At 41.5% G+C, this 21,566-nt stretch overlaps 1 protein-coding gene and 1 long non-coding RNA gene across 2 annotated transcripts in view; one reads left to right on the top strand and one right to left on the bottom strand.

Annotated features, from left to right (window-relative positions):
* Positions 1 to 21,566, bottom strand: part of si:dkey-205h23.1 (AT-rich interactive domain-containing protein 3B) — a 42,701-nt gene that overhangs the window by 14,893 nt on the left and 6,242 nt on the right. The window contains exons 3-4 of the mRNA XM_057025129.1: positions 6,846 to 6,920; positions 6,678 to 6,750 (exon numbers count right to left, since the gene is read on the bottom strand). Coding sequence (XP_056881109.1) covers positions 6,678 to 6,750; positions 6,846 to 6,920 — 148 coding nt within the window. The remainder of the gene's footprint in view (positions 1 to 6,677; positions 6,751 to 6,845; positions 6,921 to 21,566) is intronic.
* Positions 19,112 to 20,503, top strand: LOC130521528 (uncharacterized). The gene is made up of 3 exons (XR_008949354.1): positions 19,112 to 19,246; positions 19,360 to 19,471; positions 19,574 to 20,503. It is a non-coding gene; the product is annotated as an uncharacterized LOC130521528 (long non-coding RNA).

The following is a 21,566-nucleotide window of genomic DNA, read 5'->3' as shown; positions in this document are numbered from 1 at the left end:
TGGCGTTGTGCACATCTCATTTCTTCAGAGATAATTAGCTGTTCTCACACCGGTGAGAACAGGTATTGCACCAGGCAACTTCACTGCCTGGTGCAATACTGGAGATTTTCCAATTCGCTTCTAGCCAGCTTTATAACACGCCTAACAGTTTCAGTCAATGCACGCTGGGATTGACAGATAAAGTCATCAACTGACCAGTCCCATTTGGGGCCCAGCACCACTGATCAATACGGGAGACAACTGCAATACGCCAAGGAGAAAGGTGGATATGTGGAAACAGGGAGTGGGGGGAGGCATGCATCTTGGACAGTTTCACTTACATCGATGCTAATTACTTTTGGAATACATGACAGCGGGTCATAGGTCCTGCTTTGAGGGATGGTGTGGAAGCTCTTCTGGCTGAGTGACTTTAAATGAGTTCAGGTACTAAAGAAATCCCTTCGACAGCCAATAACATTATGTGAAACACTTAATTCAGGGTCTGTGATTAAAACCCCTGCATGTGTATGACTGAACATAATTACACAGATAATAATTGAAAACAACTTCAACGCTGACAATGATGCAGCTATATTACACTATGTGTGTGTGTGAGTATTTCTTCCCTCAGAGGGAGGGTCTTGTTTTCTCTTAATCCCACTGGTGTTCTGCTACCGTGTGGTTTATGGAAGTGAGCTCAGGGCTATTGTACTGGCGTAGGACTCCTCTGGGGGCTGTAATGTATTTCATACCATCCGTCAGAAGGGTGCGGGTCCAGGAAACATCCCTTTAAGAGCACACACAGGACACAGATGGAGAAGCGAGACAGAGATAGCCAGAGATAACTGAAGTTGGGCTAATTTGCTGATCACAAGACAGCTTAATTCAGGACTGCTTAATGGAGGAAGTATCCCCCATGCCACCAGCAATTCCTAACCTGCACTGAACAGTAACATACCATTCTCCAATAAAAGTGAGCAGGAAAGATGTTTTCTTTTCTTTTGTCTTTGTTTTATTGGCCGGTTGTTTAAATGAGCCTCAAACGTCTTTGAGGTCCAACACAACAATCCTTGCTTAATAGTCTTGCTCCAACCTGTGTTTTACCTTTAGAGCCACCGTCAATACTCACCGCCCCCAAATGGAAACTGCGTTTGACTTTGTAAGTGTATTTTACTGAAAACAAAAGAGGTATGGCTGAACATAGCAGCCTGTTTTATTTTTACCCTGACTCATGACCTTGTGGCAAAGCATATATCTGCCTGAGCCGGCATCTTCTCAGCTGCTTTGCTTATGAGCTTGGTGATTAAGATGGTACCAGCTCTTCAGCTTAGTGCCTGAAATCCCTGCACAGTATGGTTGTAATTAAAAATGGACAGAACTGTGGACCCAGGGATGCAGACAAGTCTCGCTGAATGAGTGAGGAAATGACAAGGAGGCAGTGCTGACTGGGGGTTGGGAATTGAGGGAGAAAGAGAGGAAGAGACACAAAGGGCAGCCTTGGTGGTTAAGAAACAAACAAAAAATAACAAAGCTTAAAGATTTTAATCTTGTGGTTCCAACACACCCACACACATAAAACACCAGGAAAACTACTATTTCCTTCTGTTTTGACAAAAAAGAAGAGTACCGCTGTTCTCAAAGGCCACGCTATAATTTGGTAGCCAGGGTGGAGTCAACCATCAATGATGATAATCTCAACTCTCAAATATGTCACCACAAACCCTGCGATTACAAATGCAGAGTAGGAAGCCATTTCTTCCTGTTTCTTTCCCTCTGACTGGTGAGCCATTTGGCTTCATCCCACTGACAAAGTGTTTTCAAAGGGACATGAAAGAGCACGACCTTGTTTCTGACCGATGCCTCCCTTAACCTGCCCTCTGTCACCCTGCCACCCCGTCTCCTACTGCAGCGTCCATGTCTGCCCCATACATCCTTCATCCTCTCTTTTCACACGTACAGACATGCGGCAGTCACTCCCTTGTCCAACGTCTATCAGCGCTGTCCGATCAAATAGGTTGGTCTCCTTTATTTGGAGATCATTAATCATCGCAGTGTAGAACAGGAGGCCCCTTAATCCACCTCCTCCTCCCCATGCAGGCCACAGCACTGCCCTCTGCTTTTATCCCCCACAGCCTTATCAAGTTTCAGCACTTGTAACTGTAGCACAATAAACAGGGGGGAAGGAGAAGGGTGTGCATGTGTTTGGGGGTGGAGACACAAACAAAGGACAACATGTCATTTCCTAAATACTTTTTATTGCTGCTTTCTATATTAAGCATAAAGCACCATGTATTAGAGGTTTTGTCTGTTGTGGTTTCAATTCTGGGAGTTGGTTGAAGCAGGCCGTTGGCAGAGCTACATATGAAAACGATTACATTAATTGTTTAATAGTTGTCCGGGAAAGTTCAGAAGGTCCATCTGAAACGACCATCCTGTCAGTCTTCAGCAGTATCTACGGTGAACATACACGCTCACAATAGTCTGTGTTGTTACAGCAGCCAGGTGCTGCCACTTTCCAGAAGTTGTGGGGTGTGAACCAAAGGAAAAAGAGGCCATATCAATGTGCCAGAGAATGTTCCTATTGTCCAGAGGAGCCGCCTGGTATGAGGCTGGCCATGGGAGTAATATAATGCACGCACGGATCCCCCAGAGCCCATTCATGGTGTAATTGGTGTGGACAGAGCTCTTGGTTTCAGGATTACAGTTAGAGAACATCATCTAATGTTCTGCTGAGAGGCCACACAAACACTTGGTGGAACACAACATCTACCAAAATGTTTTTTTTCTCTCTGATCTCTCAGATTTTATTTTCTCTCTACCCATTTTAGACTCATTGAATAGCTTTTTACATTTTCATGGGATTTGTTGAGGATATCTTCCTTTCAATCCCATATGAAATATATTAATTTCATTTAAATGTTCTTCCTCCAATTCTATACATCTTGTGCTACCTCCAGGGGTGTGGCTAGCCCTATTTCAGGGGTGCTTAAGCGCTTCTTAAAAGTACATACAAAGTAGATTCCATTTATCTGTACATTTATCCTGCTGGTGGTCAGTACCCCTAAAGCTCTGATCCTAATATCACCCCTGTTTAAGTCCAATACCTACTGAACAACTGTGGCTCTCTGATTCAGTGATATTACAGACCCAACCCTAAAGGGTCAGGATTTCCCCTGGATAAATCCTAAAGCGCACCATGTGGTCCTTCTTAATCTGAATCTACACTCACCATTAGGACGTCACACTGTGATAGATCTACGTTTCCCTAAGAACAACGTGTGGGGTTTTCTTGCTGGGGTGCTATTCTTCCTCCCATATGCCCACCCCCACCTTTCCTTGACTGGTGAGTTGACTGAACAGAAGCCTCTCTGGCTCTGTCCATCATAGCCTGGTACATTAATCATCTCAAGTGGTCAGCGCTGACAAGCAGTTGGCTGCATCACTCTTTTACCCCCTCCCCAAAAAGAAAAGAAAAATCTCAACCGTATTTCCCGCAGCCTCAATTACCTTCACTGCCACAGCTTCTGCACAAAGCCACTAGAACCTTGGCGGGGGTGGGGGTTTACAGACCTCACCTCCATCCTGGCAGAAGCAGCTTTGCTACTGTATTTACATTAGATTTACATATGAGGACACTAACTAATGCTTTAAACAAAATAAAACAGACCATCAACATTTGATAACCAGCCTGGCAAGTGAAGGAAAGACAGGTCATAAAATAGAAAGCATGACATATGACTGAAGATATAATGGTATGTGTGTGTGTGTGTGTGTGTGTGTGTGTGTGTGATTTGCCATTTTCTAAGATGCAGAGCCTATCAATGGGCCCCTTTAAGCACAGACAGGATTTAGGACAGCTGCTGAAATTCCACAACCATTAACACACACACGCATGCCTGTTTTTAAGCACAGAGGCAGGAAATGGGAATCCCTCGTAAGTTTTCCTTCCGCTGCTGCTTTCCTCTCAAGGCCTTGAGGCCCCCATGCTGAGGTGGGAAAGCAATTCTCCATTTGTCTCCCCTTTCAGAAGGTTCACTGAATTCAGGGCTTTCTCTTGGATTTTTTTAGACCAAGGTGGCAAAAGTCTGGCGAACCTGGGTGACAAATGAGTGAGCCCAACTTTATAGTGTTGTTAATGAAGTGAAAAATCATGATTGGAAAATATTTAAAATTTTATACCAACTTGGAACAAAAATCTAAAAAAAAAATATATATTTTGGAACCGGGAAATTAACCTGGTAAAATATTGTAGTTGTACAATGTTTGCCCTTTCTTGACATACAATTTTGACTTTGTAAAAGCGCCTAACCCCTCCACTGCAACCCTGCAGCACACATCAAGGTTGACCCCCCTGACTCAGTTCTACGGGGGGGGTCTTCATCTATGAAAATTATGAATAACTTTTATATTTTGTCATATAGCCTTTAAAATGCAATGGGGACCAGACTGCAGGGGTGAGCAGAGCTTTGTCTGTTCTGAGGTAAGCAAAAGCTATTACCATTATCTTGAAAAAAAGTGTGTTGGGGGTTGGATTTAGTAACGATGTGTTTGCTGTGTTCGAGTTTAACTTATGGGAAAGGCATGCACGTATGCAGCATGCACGCACTTGTGAGCTGTGATGTATGATGCACGTGGGGATTGCGTGGTTCCCCATTCATGCTGTAGAGGCACCATAATGCTCATATTTCTATTGTGTCAAGATTGTTGTAAACCATTGTTTTCTGCCCTTCTCCAACCCAGGCGGAGGCCAGATCACCAAGGCAATCACCTGCTTTTTCCTTAGATAGGCCTGGAAAAAACCTTGAATTTGACTTTGCCTATTTAACAGGTCAAGAAAGTTAGACAGTGGATTAGACTAAGGATTCTGTCAGTCTAATAAACGATGACATTTACCATTATAACCAGCTACTCTCCCTCAATTTTCTCCTATGTGACAGTAAATTAAATATACTTTAGTTCCCCATTCATTGAAAAGATTGCAATGATTTGGAGTATGAAGAAAAATGGTGGTGTGACTAAATGCACAGTAATAAGAGGGTGCATCACTAATAGCATAAGTGCTCTTATCTCGTATAGTCCTCTTGGCATCACCAGCAAAAGAGCAATTTGTCCCTCTGATCCAGATTGTAGTCTGGGAGGCGGCAGAGGTCAGTCCAGTGTCTCCTGGATTAAGGCTGGGGTGAAGAACCCCTAAATTCTTCATCCTCGGTATCATGAGCAGCATCCATGTCTGGGTCCATATTTGAAGCCACATCTTCTCACAGTTGTTTTTTGTTTTCTAACTTTCCAGTCATTACAATTACAATCTCATGTTTTGAAGCCTGTGGTGCTTTTTAAATCCTGCATACAACTTAAAAAGGTACATGTCACGTGAAAGTGTTGTTTTATTTTAAGGTGACACACCTTTAGATTTGGGTACAAATATATTCTCTTTTTACTTCAAAGACCACTCCCCCCCTTTGCTGTATAGATTCAAATTGAGGGAGAATGTAATAGAGCACTTAGTAATTAGCCAGTTATGCTCCATCAGGTGGTGTTGGAGTCAGTTTGATAGATTTCTTTGCCTGACCAGCGTGAGTAAAGGGTCAGACAACCACTCCCATCGCCTGACACAGGACAGAGACGCTAACAGGCCCTTGACAGATTCTGTCCCTCCCTCTCTCTGACTCAGTTGAATTTATCTTCCTTCAAATGAAAGACCTCCGGATGCACAGACCAAACCAGATACTCCTGCTGCTGTTCTGTTGAATGAAGCTTTGCAAACATAGTCACTCAACTGCACCCACATGCACGTCACTGGAATACTAGATACAAATCTATACATCATCCATCACAGTCGAACAAAATAAACCATTCATCATATACATGCACACTGCAGATGTCATACACACATCATACACTGTAACAAAAATGGTGTGATCTACGCATACACTCAGAGACAACCATCACTCACTGAAGTCTGCCAAAACAATGACAAGTATGCACCGCTGTAATAACATTGTGATTCACCTTGGGTGGTGCAACTCAAGTCAGAGAACTTGCTTGGCAACAGATGTCGGATCAGACCTAAGTGCATTAGCTACTCTGGTCAGAAAGGTCTTACTTGCAGTGTCAATGCAACATAACTGCCTGGCCGTTAGCCGAATGGAGGCCACCGCCAGATTCATCTGGCTCCAACACTGTAGAGCCACCGGATCAACAGAGAGAGAGACCTCACCTGTTGACCCTTTAAGGCCTTTACTCCATTAAGAACAATTAGTAAAGGATTTCTTAGCCGATGAGAGTAACACTATTTTTTTTAAGTTGATTAGTGTCATAACACACTTGCAAAGACTTATTTTATTTAAAATTCTAAACTTGGTTAGGCTGTGTGAGCTTTAGAAATTGCCTAAATATTTAAAAGCAACAACAAAGTAATCATTCATCACACAGAAAATGGAAATTAATATCTATAAATCTTAAATCTTGTGGTATGTCTTAGCCACTGAACACCTTGTGATGCAAAGGAAGTTATAATGGATCTAAAGCAATACGCATGGCTCAAAAGTAGACATCTTTTATTCTATTCTATTCAACACATTCAATTAATCCTGACCTGAATCTAATCTTCAATATTTAAGGCAAAAAACAGGGCCATTTTTAGGATATAGCTTCAAATGTTAACTGCTAGAGCATGAAACCTGGTGGAAAAGTCTTACCTCTTTTCTGCATGAAGGTAAAAAGGTCATCCAAAAAGTCTTTCCTTTTGGGGTCATTGTCCAGTTCATAAAGCTGAAATGGGAAAAAAAGAAAGTGAAGCTCATCAGAGCCAGTGTGCGTATAAAAGAAATCATTCTGTCGCATGGTGTAAGTATCCAAATGCTCACCTTAGCAAAGTCTCTGGAGGCTTCTCCTCTTCCTCTGTTACTGTCAGCCTCATCTGTCCATCCTGCACTTCCATTCTATGATAAACAATAAACAAAACACACATTAGGTGAATAAAGAAACTGTTTCTTCACCATTGCATTCACCATAAGGTAACATGTATATTGTTCTTTTCACCATGTGAACTAGAGTACTAAATGCTGTCTTTTGGTGGATTTTTTTAGTCCAGTCAGAAAAAGTTTCTGATTACTTTCCATGTACTTCTGGGAATCTGGGTGACATCTGCAGAGGCCAGACCCTCAGTCTTTTAGCTACCTTCAACTGCATGGAAAAATGCTGTAACAGGACTGTAACTGCTCCTCACTTTCAGATGCTTGTGATGCAAAAACAGTCTGACACAAACAGTTTTAGTTTTACTTGCAGTGCAGTACATAATAATAAAAACAGAACTAAAATCTGCAGATGCGGGAACTAGCATAGGTCACCGTGTGTATGTCAGAAACCTCCTGCTGTCTCTGATGAAGTGTCAGCATGTGTGCTGCAGCACCACACGCCGTTAGACACCAAGTAAATGAGCGCGGAGCTTTGCCATGACACATAAAGAGGTACTACAATTACTGTTACTATTAAGTATTAAAGAAACATTTTAATCTCTTGTAAGACAGTGTCTTGATCTAAAACTGAGAAAATTACTATAATACTATTAGAGGCTCATTTTGACTGACTTTTTTTTTTAATATTAGAAACCAATTAGCCTCGCACTAGGAAATAATTGCACAAATACTAAAATAATCAAGATACATACATCCATTCAGTCATGGCAAACCAAGACTTCATTTTGGTGAGAAAAGTGTAATAAGTAAGTAATAGTAGTCACAAACCGAAAACTAATATGTACTCAAACTCCAAGTATGTATTTTTCCAGAGGCTGCAGTTGTAACCTCTGGAGTTATTGTGCCTCCCAGCTCCTGTGTCCCCCTCCCCCCACATCTTTAAACATCTCCATTTGACCTAAACCATCTGCATCAGGGACTGGCCTGCCCCCACCATGTCTTCCGACCCAGCTGGATACGAGGGCCCCCCATCCTTCAATCTTAACGCAGCTGTGAAGGGTGGCCAAGTTCATGGAGTGTAGCTGATGGTTGGGGGGGCCAAAGAGGGTTGGATTGGTCAGTTGCCTTTACACACACACACACAAAAGCTAATCATGTGTGTGGTGTGTGTTTGTGAGCGCTGGAAGGGGGGCAATGGCCCCACAAGACGGGAAGGAAGGAAAATACGGGCAGAAAGGGGTGCACGGTATGTGCCAACGAGGAATGTCTCCTAAAGACAAAACCTATAAAAGCATCAGGAATCAAAACAAGATCTGTTTGGAAGGGAGACGTTAATAGCTGCAGCTCAGGCTCTAGTTTCAAACAGGAGCCTATTGGTCAGTGGCAATTACAAGGGCTGAAAGGAGAGCTGGCAGGGCAAAGGTTGTCAAGGCCCCTGAGAGCAAGTAATTTTCACCTTCTAACTCTGAATGTGCAACGATTGTCAACATTCATGCTCCCAAATCACATACTCATCAGCCAGCATCCTGAAAACCTGCACAAAGGTTTTTTGTTCAAATATGTCAAAACCATCTGAAGGGGGTAAAACCTCTCTGACATACTGCGATTTCAGCAGCCGAAATAAAAATGACATGCCCAAAGACAACAGTGACACACTGCAACGGGATTGAGGATGGAAAACCTTTCTAGGATAAAGCCAGACTCATTTAAAAATAATCCGTTCCTCTGGGACACCACAGTGTAGATATGATCTCAACACTGATGTTGATATGTCTGCTGGTTAAGGTCTTAAGTAACCAGTTTTGGTGTTAATTGCACAATAAGCTGCTTAAAATGTCCTACTGACAGAGTAGTAGTGACTTTTTTTACCAGCTATGTCATGTGCAGGTATGTACATGTCCTGAAAACAGCAGTGAGGAAATTCTGCATTTCATTTTTAAAATTGGTCAATACAAAGATTATATGGCTGATCAATATCTATAATAATGGATATTTCATTTCATCAAGGGTATTTTACTACATAGACCTTCTCCACAAACAGCTTAAGTTGTAATAAAAAAAATCTGTAGTTCATTCCTTATTACTAATGTATTTTTTTAAATCAATTTACATTACCTTCAGTATATTATGACAGAAATTAGGCCAACATCATGGTGGGATGGGAAATATACTCTGGACTTTATTACATTTGTACTTTGTACATATCCTGACCATCAATGTTAACCTTTAACCATTACAAATGATTATCACTGAAGATACTTTACTGTGTAGCCATCTTCACACAGGCCATTCTTGCCTTAGAGAGAGTTTTAACATGTGCTGGTTATTCTTATACAACAGCCAGACATTTATATCTACTCTATGTCGGTTTGATAACATTAAAAGTAAAGAACATAATTATTAGTTTGGACGACTATCCAAAAAAATCAACTTCTCATAGCTTATTTTATCTAAAACTAAAGCAGCTGATCTTCCCCACTTTCCTTTCTACATTAGGGTTAACAGAGCCACATTAAATGATTGATCTTTGCACACAATCAAGTACATTCTCCTATCTTGTGTAAAATTCTTTGGGCCAGCGTGGGCCAACACACTAAAATCACATGGCAACCCAGAGCAAACACACATGTGGGACTTTGTGAGGGACACAACAAATAAGGATGAAAGCATTAAAGCGTTCTGACAGAAGCCAATATAAAACATGACAGAACACCACCCTCCACTCAATGTCAGCCTCTGCTTAACATTTCAATTCAGAGCTGTTTGTAACATTAGCATTACACATACATACATCTGGAACATTTCTGAACTGAAATTAGCAGCGATGAGCCACAGATCCACACCAGCCAGTCACTGCGCAGACAGCCTTCTCTACCTTCAGCCAACATAAAGGGATGCAGATCTGAGATGACGACGCAAAATTATCCTGACCCAGCAACCGCAATCTAATGTTAAAACATACCAACAAATTCCAACGTTCCTGCCTAAAATCCCTTGCAGTTAGTCCTGCTGTGTGACCAGGGCTATCCAATGGGATGGATTCACCGTGTCTGTGTTTTTGGGAGGCTTGGTGACTCGGTGAGCACTACAAAACAGTAACTCCCTCTGCCTCTGCCTATACCATACCATATCATACAATACCATACTTGTCCTGCTCAAAAACCTCAATAAGCTTCAAATGTTCTAAGCTGATTGTAATGATCACTAGAACCCACTCCATTACCCGTAGCCCCTCTGTCCAGCCACAGCTTAACTACGGTAGTGAAAATAACCTGTGTGCTGTGAGTTTGCTGATTATTGCAGACTCTTTTGATGAAGTTCAAAATCCCAGGCCATGGTAATGTGCTACAGATATAAGTCATGTGTTTACACAGTTCATTCCGAGGTTGCTTGTCATTAGTTCACTGTGCTCGTCTACCTGGTTCAGAAGAAGCACAGTAATTAGAAGCTGGATGGTCTTAACCATGGACAGGCATGTTGGATCATGAACTGGGTCCTTGGTCGCTGAGGAATGTTAACACCATGTTGTTTTTTTTGTTGTAATGGATACTACTGGTTTTGAGACCACTCCTTATGATCAGTCACCTCAGCCCCATCATCACATCCAGGCCTCCACCCAGAGAAGACTTCTGTAAGTTAAAAATGCATGTGCTGGCTGGCCTGATATTCTAGACTGCACTTTACCTTCGTCCCTCTCATTCAGACTAAAACTAAAACCGAGTCTATTTATTTTATTTCCCTGGATCATCATCTTTTACAGCAGTGACTTTAAATGTAATTATCTCTAATGTGTTATAAATAAAACACTTTATGTCTTTCCTCTCTGTCACCCCCTGCTCTTAACTGGTTTACTTGACAGGCTGGTCTAATCTAATTACTGTTGGAGGCGAGGGACTGAAACATCACTGAACAGACAAAAAGGCTGAGCGGACTAGAACTTCACAGGCTGAGACAGGACAGGAGAGTGTAGTGTGATGGCCGTTGCCATGATTTCATGTCATCATAAGCGTCAGTGTATTTCACTAACATTTGCTCCTAAAAATAAGTATGTGTGACCTGTAAAAAAATGTACCAGTCCAGTGTGTGAGTAAAGATTACAAGCTACTGTAATCTCCCTTCACCTGCTGTTAATTGTCCAACGCTATGAGTTCCACATTCCACCATTCCTGCTAAACCCAGACAAGGTTTTACCTACAGAGTCAAAAGAGGCTTTCTCGCTGTGAAAAAGTAACACGAGCGTGAAACCTTCCAAAAATTCCCAACATTTGTGCATGTGAAAATGTGTGAGCCATCCAGGCTGCTGGATTATTACGTTTCAATGTCATTCACTAGTTTTCAAATCAGAAATGCACTTGAGCTGGACACACACACACACGCACACACACACACACACACACACACACACACACACACACACACACACACACACACAATGTCTGAGTGTTTTTGATATACGACCATTCCTTGTTCTTAGAGGTGTTTAGGTTTTACTATCCCGTGAGTTTCTTCTATAAAATAAAATGTACCCTTTGTCCTTTTTTAAGAGTGCTACAACACAAAACACAAGAAGTGATGTGTGCATTTTGATTGTGTTTTTACAACACGGCTCTTGTGTTCAACAAGTTGACACTGTTGCCACGTGAGTGAGAAAATATGCACACAGGATGTGCAGGTATAGCTTGAAGGCACTTCTATGCAGCCATTATAAAAGATGTCTGATTTAAAGCCACCATTTTAGTGCAGCCAGGCATGCTGGAACAAGAAGGGTTAATGGCTGCTGCTTGGGGAGTGGGGGATGGATGACATTGATTGCTCAGGATGCTGACAGCACTTCACCAATTTGATAGTGGAGCTGCTATTAGATGAAGAGCTCTGTGCTTTAAAAAAAAAGCATCATATAATTTGCTTTCACTACCCTAGTGCCTTATTTGGGGTTCAAAAACCTTCCATTTAGATGAGGAAAATCTCATTTTGTTAAATACAAGATTTTTAAAAAAGCCGACCACGTTGGAGAGACACTGAAAATGTGAGAGTCATTTCAGGAGCGTCAGCTGCACTGAACCTGTGTAGAGGGTTAGGTTCACAGATAACAAGCTGGATGACTGGGACAGGTGGAATGGACAAAAAAAATCTAAACTGTGGAGTGGACAGCAAAGGTCAGCGCACCAGTGTGGTTCTGTGGACTAAACAAAGTTTTAATGCAGGGAAGCACATGTTTTTGCTATATTAGAGCCCTGTTAGGGCTGAGACAAGGCCTCTACGCTGGCTTCCTGCTCCAGCTACAGTCATGGCTTTCTAGCCATGCTGGAGATCAACTCCCCTGGGTCACAGCCATTGAACCGGAGGCCCAAATCAATACCCTGGATGTGCAAACACAGGGAAGTCCCCCGCCCTCTCCGGACACAATCTCTCAGTTCATGTCAATACTCATCATCCTCAGTCATCTGCCACCGTGCCAGTGAAGCTGAGAGAAGGACCAGATCATCAGTGTGACCTCCCCCTGCATCTGAAACAAGGACCCCCTAAACACTTCTGTATGGAGAGCCATCAAAATAAAAAAGAGAGCCTTTGTCTACAGTCAAATGTGTGCTCATTTAAAAGACCCCCCACATAAAATGAAAATGACAGCGGAAACCAAGACACTAAATCAACAGGAACAAATGTCTGTGAGCTCACCCAGAGCTGTGGGGAGACGGAGGAGGGAGGTGACTAACTTCACTGACATTCCGGTAAACCAGTAACAAGACCTCACAATAACAGGAGAACCTCTCTCATCCCACAGGTACGCTCAACATCTCATTCTTGCGCTAATCTTTTTTAGCCAAATTGCTGCCTGTCAAAACAGTTCAGCAAAGAAAATCTCTTAAATAGGCACTGTAGAAGACATTTAATCACAATCAGGCCTCCAGCTGAAATCTAGATTCCAGCAAACAATGGTGCTAAATGATAAACAGTCAAACAGAACTTGAGCATTTTTTTTCCGCAGACAGGTGAAGTCTGAACATAAAAACCAAAGTTGTATTTGAAATATAAAAGATGGAATGAAGCTAGTCAATTGATAAAGAGCCAAAATAGAGGCTGAACATATGGTCGACTTTTGTAGCTTATATTCTTTAAATGGGTTTAAGTCATCACAGGTTTGTCTTATCTTTAAGACCAACTTCTGTTTCTCTGAAAAACACACTCCAGTTCCAGTTTCCAGATTAAGTTAATTAAGAGTTGCATTTGCGCTCTCAATGAAAGTGACTCCTCTTCCTCACAGCATGCCTATGAAAACCAGCATGGCGGGGGGCAGCAATCTTTGATACTAATCAAATAATTGAGGCCTCAATCCCACAGCAGGACTGAAATCATTCATAATGCCTCTGTCATTGAGGAGGGGCGTCCCCCAGTCGGAGCGGACAGTGTTCTTTATCTGCTAACTACTGTAGGATCCCATGCTGAGCTGCCCCTACGGTACCACCAACAAAGCTCTGGCTAATCGCAATTCCATGTGCGGCAAGAGGGGAGTTAATCTGCCGGCTCCTGGGAAACATATGGTACATTTCCTTCTTACAATCAGATCATTGCTCAGATTAGGAGTTATTGTGCAAAGTAATAAATGGTGACATCTGAGCAAAGAAGTCTTCAGCTGAGATGCAAGGACAAGAAAACTTTGAGCCTTCGGTCTTGTTTCTGGCTGGGGAAGATTTCGTGCCTTTGAGGAAGCAGATAACTGCCGGGGACAGGGGGCTCAGCGTCCAGGGGCAGCACGTGTTGCTACTCGCCATGTCCGCAGCAAAGGCCACTGAAAAACAGGCCTTCAGGCAAGACCACCCCTCCCAACATTAATCACTACAACTTACAAAGATAAAAAAAGGGAAACAGAGGGACAAGAAGGGGTGGTCACATACAGAGAAAATACTGGCAGACAAAAAACGAGGGAATCATCAACATTTTTCACCCCGAACACGGTGTAACCGCCAATAAAGGCCCGTCTCTGAAAGAAAAGACTGCATTTGCATTTTAGTGCCTGGGTAAACTTGCCCGTTGGTGAGCAGCAACTCTGGTTTGCCAAATAAACTGACTTCATTTGTTCAGCTCCAGCTCTTTCACCAAGACACCACATTCCACAGGCAGAGGCCCCCTCCCCCATTACATTAGCTGGCCCCTTTCACTGCCTCACACAAATGCAACGTTTATAGGCTGGTGTGGCCAGAAGTTCACACTCATTGGTTCAAAGACCCTTTCATGGCCAGAGCAAACACTTTAGTGCAACTACACATCTGTGCAACAAATACACTTCTTTAGGGCTTAACCCTTTCCCGGAGCTGTTTGGTAGTCTGGTCTAAAACCGCCACATGACCCACTTGGTGGCACGTTTAAGTATACACACTTATCTGCAAAGTCACATTTCCACAGTCTGGTACAAAGCTAGTGCTATTCCAAATGTAGACCCTTAGAATTATAGCTTCTTTGAGTAGGAAAGTTGCAGAGCTGCATTCAGGTCAAAACAGCCACAAGCTCTTTCTTCCGAGGTAAAAGCTGTGGCTAAAAATACCTAGCATATCACACATCTTTCAAAGAGCAAGTATCCACTTCACCCCCATGTTAATGGCAACTGGAGACATCACACAGACCTGATAGGCCTTTATAGACCTTCTCATTACACTGACAACATCACAAACTCACTGCATTCGCGATGCCCAAAAACCCATGGCACTACCAGACCAACCGCAACTAATTATAAATGAAACGCCTGTGGCCAGGAGTTTGCGTCCCATATGGAGCAGGACAGTAACCAGTTCAGCAGAGACCTCTGAGAAGACACTGTTATGACAAGCTCTGAAACTGCTGGATCAAATGTTCAAACCATGAGCAACATTCACAGCTTTCTGCAGGGCCTAATCGATGGAGAATGATTTCTGCCTTCACAACCAGGGCTATCTGTTTCCTTTCAACCCGTGTTAAGTGTGCAGGGGCATTCCACCTCTGACAGGCCAGTATCCCCAAAGGGAACTTGGACAGGAATAATGCAGCTCTTCTGAGGGGCCAAAAGATGCACCTACACACCGGAACGCAAGAACATCAACATCACACAAACATTACTATGCATCTACTTGATCAAGTTCACTGGTTTGGAATGACACTTTTCCCATAGAATTTTTTTTTCTTCAGTCACTTTTAACAATCTGAAACTTGAATATCTACTAATTTTTCTGTGTGACCCCAAAACCACACCATCATTTCCAGATTATATTTGTGAAGAATTCCAAATTATGGACAATTTTCTTACATGCATCATGATATAAACCTGGTAATAGCATGTTAATTTATGTCAGTCTTATAGAGAAACTATTATTTTACAATATATTTGTTCAGATGCCAAAGTGGGGGATCTCATTTCAATATTTTATACATCGATTCCTGGTTTATGTGGTCTATTATAACTTAAAAATTCACTTAAAAATGTTGAGTGTATTTGGTGCACACTGCTAAAATAACTGATGATTATCAATACTGTACTATTAAACCCCAGTGCTAGTAGTGATAGTACTTAACAAATGACATTTTCATCCATGCACACTTTTATCAACTACAGTTTTTTTAGCAACTTTAAATCTTGGCACATTGCACGTGCAGGTATATTAAAAACATGAGCCACTTCTAAACATGGCATTTATATGAAGGCAGTTACAGACAGACCCCACTGGCCCAGGTCCGATGTCCACAGTATGTTTTTGTGGTTGTATTCTGATCAAAAGTAACTTTCCTTGTTTTCGGAAGTCATGTGATAACGTAATCAGTGAAGGAGTAGACGGTGTGAACCCTAGACATGTCACATTTAAAAGCAATGTATGTATTTTGCGGTCTGATTCTCACAAATATCTGCGTTCTTAAATCAACTGTAGTTTAATTCTGTGCTCCCACTGATGCCCTTCTCCACAGAATACACAGTTGATTGGACCAAACTATGTAAACCAGCATAAAGGGAAATCACTTTTTGTATGTAACTTATTATACTGAGTTAACTATTGACAAACTATAGTGCAGACTTACGTATTGCCCTTAAACTGTGATGAAATTGTGATCATTGCTGTGGATAATTAGCTTGCTGGGATGTGATATGATGATAGAGGAGTGTTGCGAGTGCAACACCAAAGGCAATAGACCAGTTCCCGCGACAGATTTATAGGTAGATGTTTGCATAGTCCATTTTTTTTACATTCATTATTTAAATTGTTGCAGCCTCTGCTGTTGTTTGTGTTTTACTGAAACAATAAAGAATGTGTACATTTATGTACAGCCACTTATGTGAAGTGCACAACAATGCAAAGAAGTCAGCCAGTTAATCAAGGTAAAATAAATAAGATTTGACCATAGTCTCCACATGCTACAAATGGAGCTTCTGCAGGTTTTCTAATCACATTGATTTGATGTAGTAAAGCTTAGATGTCTTTGGCCAGATGGCTGCCTGATCAAGGCTGTGTCCTCTGGGATCCCAGATCTGTCACAACCATTAGATTATATCCAGCCTGGTTACACATTAATATGGATCCCAGAGAGGTTCGTGATCTGAAAAACATCCACTCCAAAAGAAAAGCCCCTGCAGCTGAACAATGTGAGGCTAAAATAAATGAGCACCATCTATTGAAGGACACTGACGAAATGTTTACGATAGTACCTTAAAGCTGGAACATATCATTCTTACAGTTGCCTACATTCGTGGTATCTGTTAATAATTCCATTTTCTGTGCATCTGGATTTAATAATTGACTCAAATGCCGTTTGAAATCATTGTCTGAACCAGGGACAGTCCATAGTTCTATTCACACTATGATTGTCTATTACCGGTAACCAGATCAGCAACAGGTCAGAGATTGGGATTATATAAACATATGTAGATATGCAAGAAATGTTGGAGTTTGTGTATACATAGATGAACTTGGAATCCTTATATTAATATTGAACATATGTATTATGAATGTACGATGACTTTCTGACCATCCTGAATCGTTTTCAAAAGAAGCAGATGCTTCAGCTCTTCAACGTATAGCGTAAATCAGTGACTATATAACAAACAGGACTTTGTTCGTACCGGTTGAAATAATTTGAAGCCTTGTTTACTCGAGTACAACCATCTCACTAACCAGCAGCTCTGACTGAACTGTGTAAGCGTAATGTGTGGTTTCCTGGGCAGCAGCCAGGAGTTTTGTTTTTCCTTCCTCCCTCTGATGCTGGCAGCTCGGAGGCACGTGACCACACTTGGCTCAAATTTTAAAACTTGGCACAGGCACAAGTCACATGCTGCAACAGATTACATGAGATCCTGGCAGGCGGTGTAATGACTGTGCAAGCTGAAAACTGACAGGTGCAGAAAATGAAGCATTCCTTTAATCTCCAAGGCTCTGTTGAAGGTCCCAGGCAGCTGCTGTGTTTACCCAAAGGCCTTGACACAGTGGCCCAGTTCGCACCTACAAGCCCCTGACAACAGCCTGGAGCTCAGCCAAAGCAACAAAGAAAGCAGAGAAAACCGGCAACAATAGATGACTCTCACTCGGCAGCTCCACGCCTCCCGACTGCCAGGTCCCCCTGAACTCTAACACTAACCCCCTTCCACCTGATTGACTCAACATTTAAACAATAAACTAGAACTATATATAATATCATTTCAATTGAGATTTATAGACAAGAAATAAACAGATTAGAATTATAATTCTATTCTCCGGCTAAAGCTAACTATCAATATTGTGCTAGCTCTTCTTAATATGCACCAGCCTCATTGTTTACACACTCTTTGAAAAGGTCACAGGTACCACAAAATGGTGGTCCAGTCACAGACTACGTGACAGACATGGAATAATGGAAGACATAATCTTCCCCACAGTAATAGAACATAGACCCAGCAAACCAGTCATAACATGCTAACAGCACTCAGTTACCTGAATCACATGAATCCTTCACCTGTACAGGTGACATTGGAAGAACTGTTGAACACTGAATGTAACACTGAGTGTAACACTGTCAAAGTATTTTAAACTTTATAGTTTAAAGCTTATACCAAAAGTAAACAACTTGCTTAAAATGACCAATTTAAGGAGTTGAAGTCGCTTTTAACCTCAGAAAGCTAAAAGTAAGCAGCATGACCACCCCCACAATCAAGAGGGTGAAAACAATTAGTGTTCTAGAGTTAGAAACAATATTTCAATATAAAGTATTATAATAAAAAGGTAATGTAATATCTGAAGCTTTTGGTGGAGGATACAATTATGTATATTATTGAATTTACAAAGACAAACTTTAGTCAATGTCAGTAATATGCGACTATTAATACTGTACTGCAATCTTAATAAACAGGCAGAACATTTTAATTTAGACTTTCATTATAACTAAGGAAACATGTCGTTTTGTATGTATGCATGTATATAAACACAATATTTACCGTATATTCAGTTTTTTAAACTAGTGCATGTTGGTCAAGGTCTCAAATCTTTGCTATGATTTTAGCTATTTTTGTTTGTTATGTATGACTATATCATTAGACCAAATTTGAGAGCAGTATTGTGGTTACAGTGAAGTAATCTGTGAGATCTAGAGGAAAAAGGTGCTACCAATGCTCACATTGCTTTGTATTGGAATAATGCCAACATACAGCCTGGCTGTATAGCTGTGGTAGTTGAATTTCAAAAAGGTTTCATACAGCAGCACTGTATACAAAATTTACATTTAAATGTTGAGCACATTGTTTACAGTCGAACCAATCAGGTCTACATACAACATGAACATTGTATATGGGCAAATAAATCAGGAAAACACTTTATACAGTGGGCCAAAGGTCATTATTTTGTGACTCTGTACATATACTTTGTATATATCACTGTACTGTACATAGTCTCTCTCAATAAAACTCAAGCAGACTTTGCTCAATGCCATCATGTGACCCTGGATCCATTTCCCTGCAGCTGCCATACGATGGTCTTCATTGTGGATGGTTCATTTGACTGTTCCTCTCTTGCTGTGTTTGCCTTCATTACAGAGCAGGTGTTGAGATATGTTGAGTGGGAGTGGCTGTAGAGGGCAAATGGAACCAGCATGGGTGTGGGGTGGGGGCTTTTGGTTTCACTACCAGCTGATCAAATTACAGCAGCCATCAGTAGCTCAGTTTCCATTAGAACCAGGGAAGTCAATCCTCCTGGGTCAATTTGGGAGAAAAGTGTCACAACTCTAATGGACAGGAACCATTTGCATTTAAATGTGACAGTTTTGCCTGTACATTCAATTAAATTGGGAGAAGAGGCAGTGTAAACGTGCACAGTGGCTCAAGCGAGTGATTTGAGGGATGTTCAAAGAGCACTAACTGGAGCTGGAAGGTAAACGGCCTCAACAAAAAGCACAAAATCAGATTGTTATTTGCTGCATCTTCCTGTTTACATCATGCACAGCAGGATGATCAGGCTTCTCTAAATTATCTTGATTTATACAGGTCAAAAGGAATCTAAATCCAAGTTTTGTCAATGCCACTGGTTCATTCATTAAATTACAAGAGGAGCCCTTTAACGTCTACTAGAAGCCCTACTACAGCCAGAATTTTGATGGTATGTTCCAGTAAATATTCTATTTCAGTTCATTACTTAAGTAATTTTAAAAAATATGGCAGAATATGGTGTGGTCATGCTAACACACCTCTCCTGTTAAAGTGGTGTTGGATAGAGGACCGTGACCACGGTCAGCTTTGTGTAACATCTGCCGCCAAAGTCCTCATGTGTGGATGCAGCCTTGACACGTCCAGCTCATGCTGTTTGAGCAGGCCATGATGAGACCCAGGTGACAGGACTCGACCCACCTCCAGAATCCTCCTCCTGTCGGCAGCAGATGTGCCCTTTGGGACATAAACAAATAAAAAGTGTTTCCCTCCCATCCAGACCCATCGGCTTTTTTTTTTTTTCTTTAACGGCCCTGCAACACTCAGTCAAATGAATTGAAAGATCACCAATCAGAGGACTGCGTCCAACATTGACACCCCCCCTCGTCTCTTGTTGGGAGCCCCTGGTGGGAATGTTCACTGTTTGAAGAGTTAACTCTTTAATTCCGTCTGGAATGTTTCCTCTGGGTGGGGCAGTGAGTGTTTTCAGCCAGACCACTAACCTCCTTTCTCCTCCCCCCTCAGCCCCGCTTCATCTCCCTACTAAATTCAATACCTCTATTTCTAGGGAGGAGCAAACTGTCCACACTCAGCTGTAAAGAGCAGTGTTACACAAAGTGAAATTTGGTTTGAGCATGATTATAGTTCATGACAATAATCTTAAACATCATAGCCGAAACTTTGATCTAAAGCTTTTCACAGATTGTGACCGGCAATGCAGCAATTTCCTAAAAAATATCTATGAATTTCATTAAATCAGCAACTATAGACCATTTTGCTAATAATTTAAAAAAAAAAAAAAAAAAAACATGAGGCGATTGGACCTACATATAAATCAAGATATATGTCCCACATTACCTATACAACAACTGTGCTGGAAAAAGGGAAGTGCAAAATGTAATTACACTGTGGTAATTGTGCAGTTGTATGTCCCCATTTAGACATATACGTATTCAACCACAGACATAATGACCTGACTAGATTAGTGACAGACAATCATCAATTAGATGTCATTAAAAAGGCCACTCAGGAGATATTAATGAAACCAACCACTTCCTGCTAACAAGAGGAACAAAGAAGAACCTGAGAGATGAAGACGTGAGCATTTACACACCACAACTGAGCTGAGCCTGTTAAAAAATGAAGTCTGTGACATATTCAGTAAGACATAAAGACAGAGCAAACTCCGAAGTCTTCTGCTAGCTTTATCATTACTGCCATCTATATTACAGCCAATGGCAGAGATTTGGAAATGAGTTTAACCACTTAATGTCCTTCTCATTCATCAGAAATGTCATTAATAATTTAATTCTTCAACACTGATGAAATTCAGATGGCGATAAATTCAAGGAATTTGATTTGCATTCGCACAATCAGACATACAATAAATACTGAAATGGATGGATCAGGAACTCAGGTGGGACCTAAAGATCTGAATACTGACTCGCTGCATTACAGGCTGCGAGAGCCAGAAGATTTTCAGCTGAAACAAGAGAGCCTCTGTCCCTCCGTGTGATATGAAAGTGACACAGCGACGCTCCACCAAACTCCTTTTTAAAAAATGTTTTTGTTGCGGGCCTGATCACTGTTTCTACCAGGATTTTAATATATGACAGTTTAAAATGTAGAGATGTCACTCTGCCACGTAAAACAGAGAAAATAAATGAAGCTTTTTTATTCCACCACCAATGTCAGGACATCACCAAAGCTGCTGGATCGTGCAGCACAACAGGTTCAGCCTGGCCGAGACAATACATACAGTAAGGTAAAGCTATACATCGTGATCTGAACAAACATTAAACCTGCAATTGCACATGTTCTTATCTTAGCACATTAGTTCTCAGCTTTACCATCTTTAGGGTCAACATTCCAATGATGTTGTTCAGTGTGATTTAATTTATTACAACGTATTGACATTAAGATGTCGCAAAAAACGAACATTTGGTCTAAAGAGTGTTTTATAATGGATGTTTAAATGGAGCCTGCGTAATCTTCATCATTTCTCATCTGAATGTCCTCCATTTGCAGGTGGTTTGTACAAGCAGGGG

This window comes from Takifugu flavidus, chromosome 2 (genome assembly GCF_003711565.1).
Source record: "Takifugu flavidus isolate HTHZ2018 chromosome 2, ASM371156v2, whole genome shotgun sequence".
NCBI lineage: Eukaryota > Metazoa > Chordata > Actinopteri > Tetraodontiformes > Tetraodontidae > Takifugu > Takifugu flavidus.
Note: the sequence above shows the minus strand (reverse complement) of the source record. Positions and strands in the feature narration are given on the sequence as shown.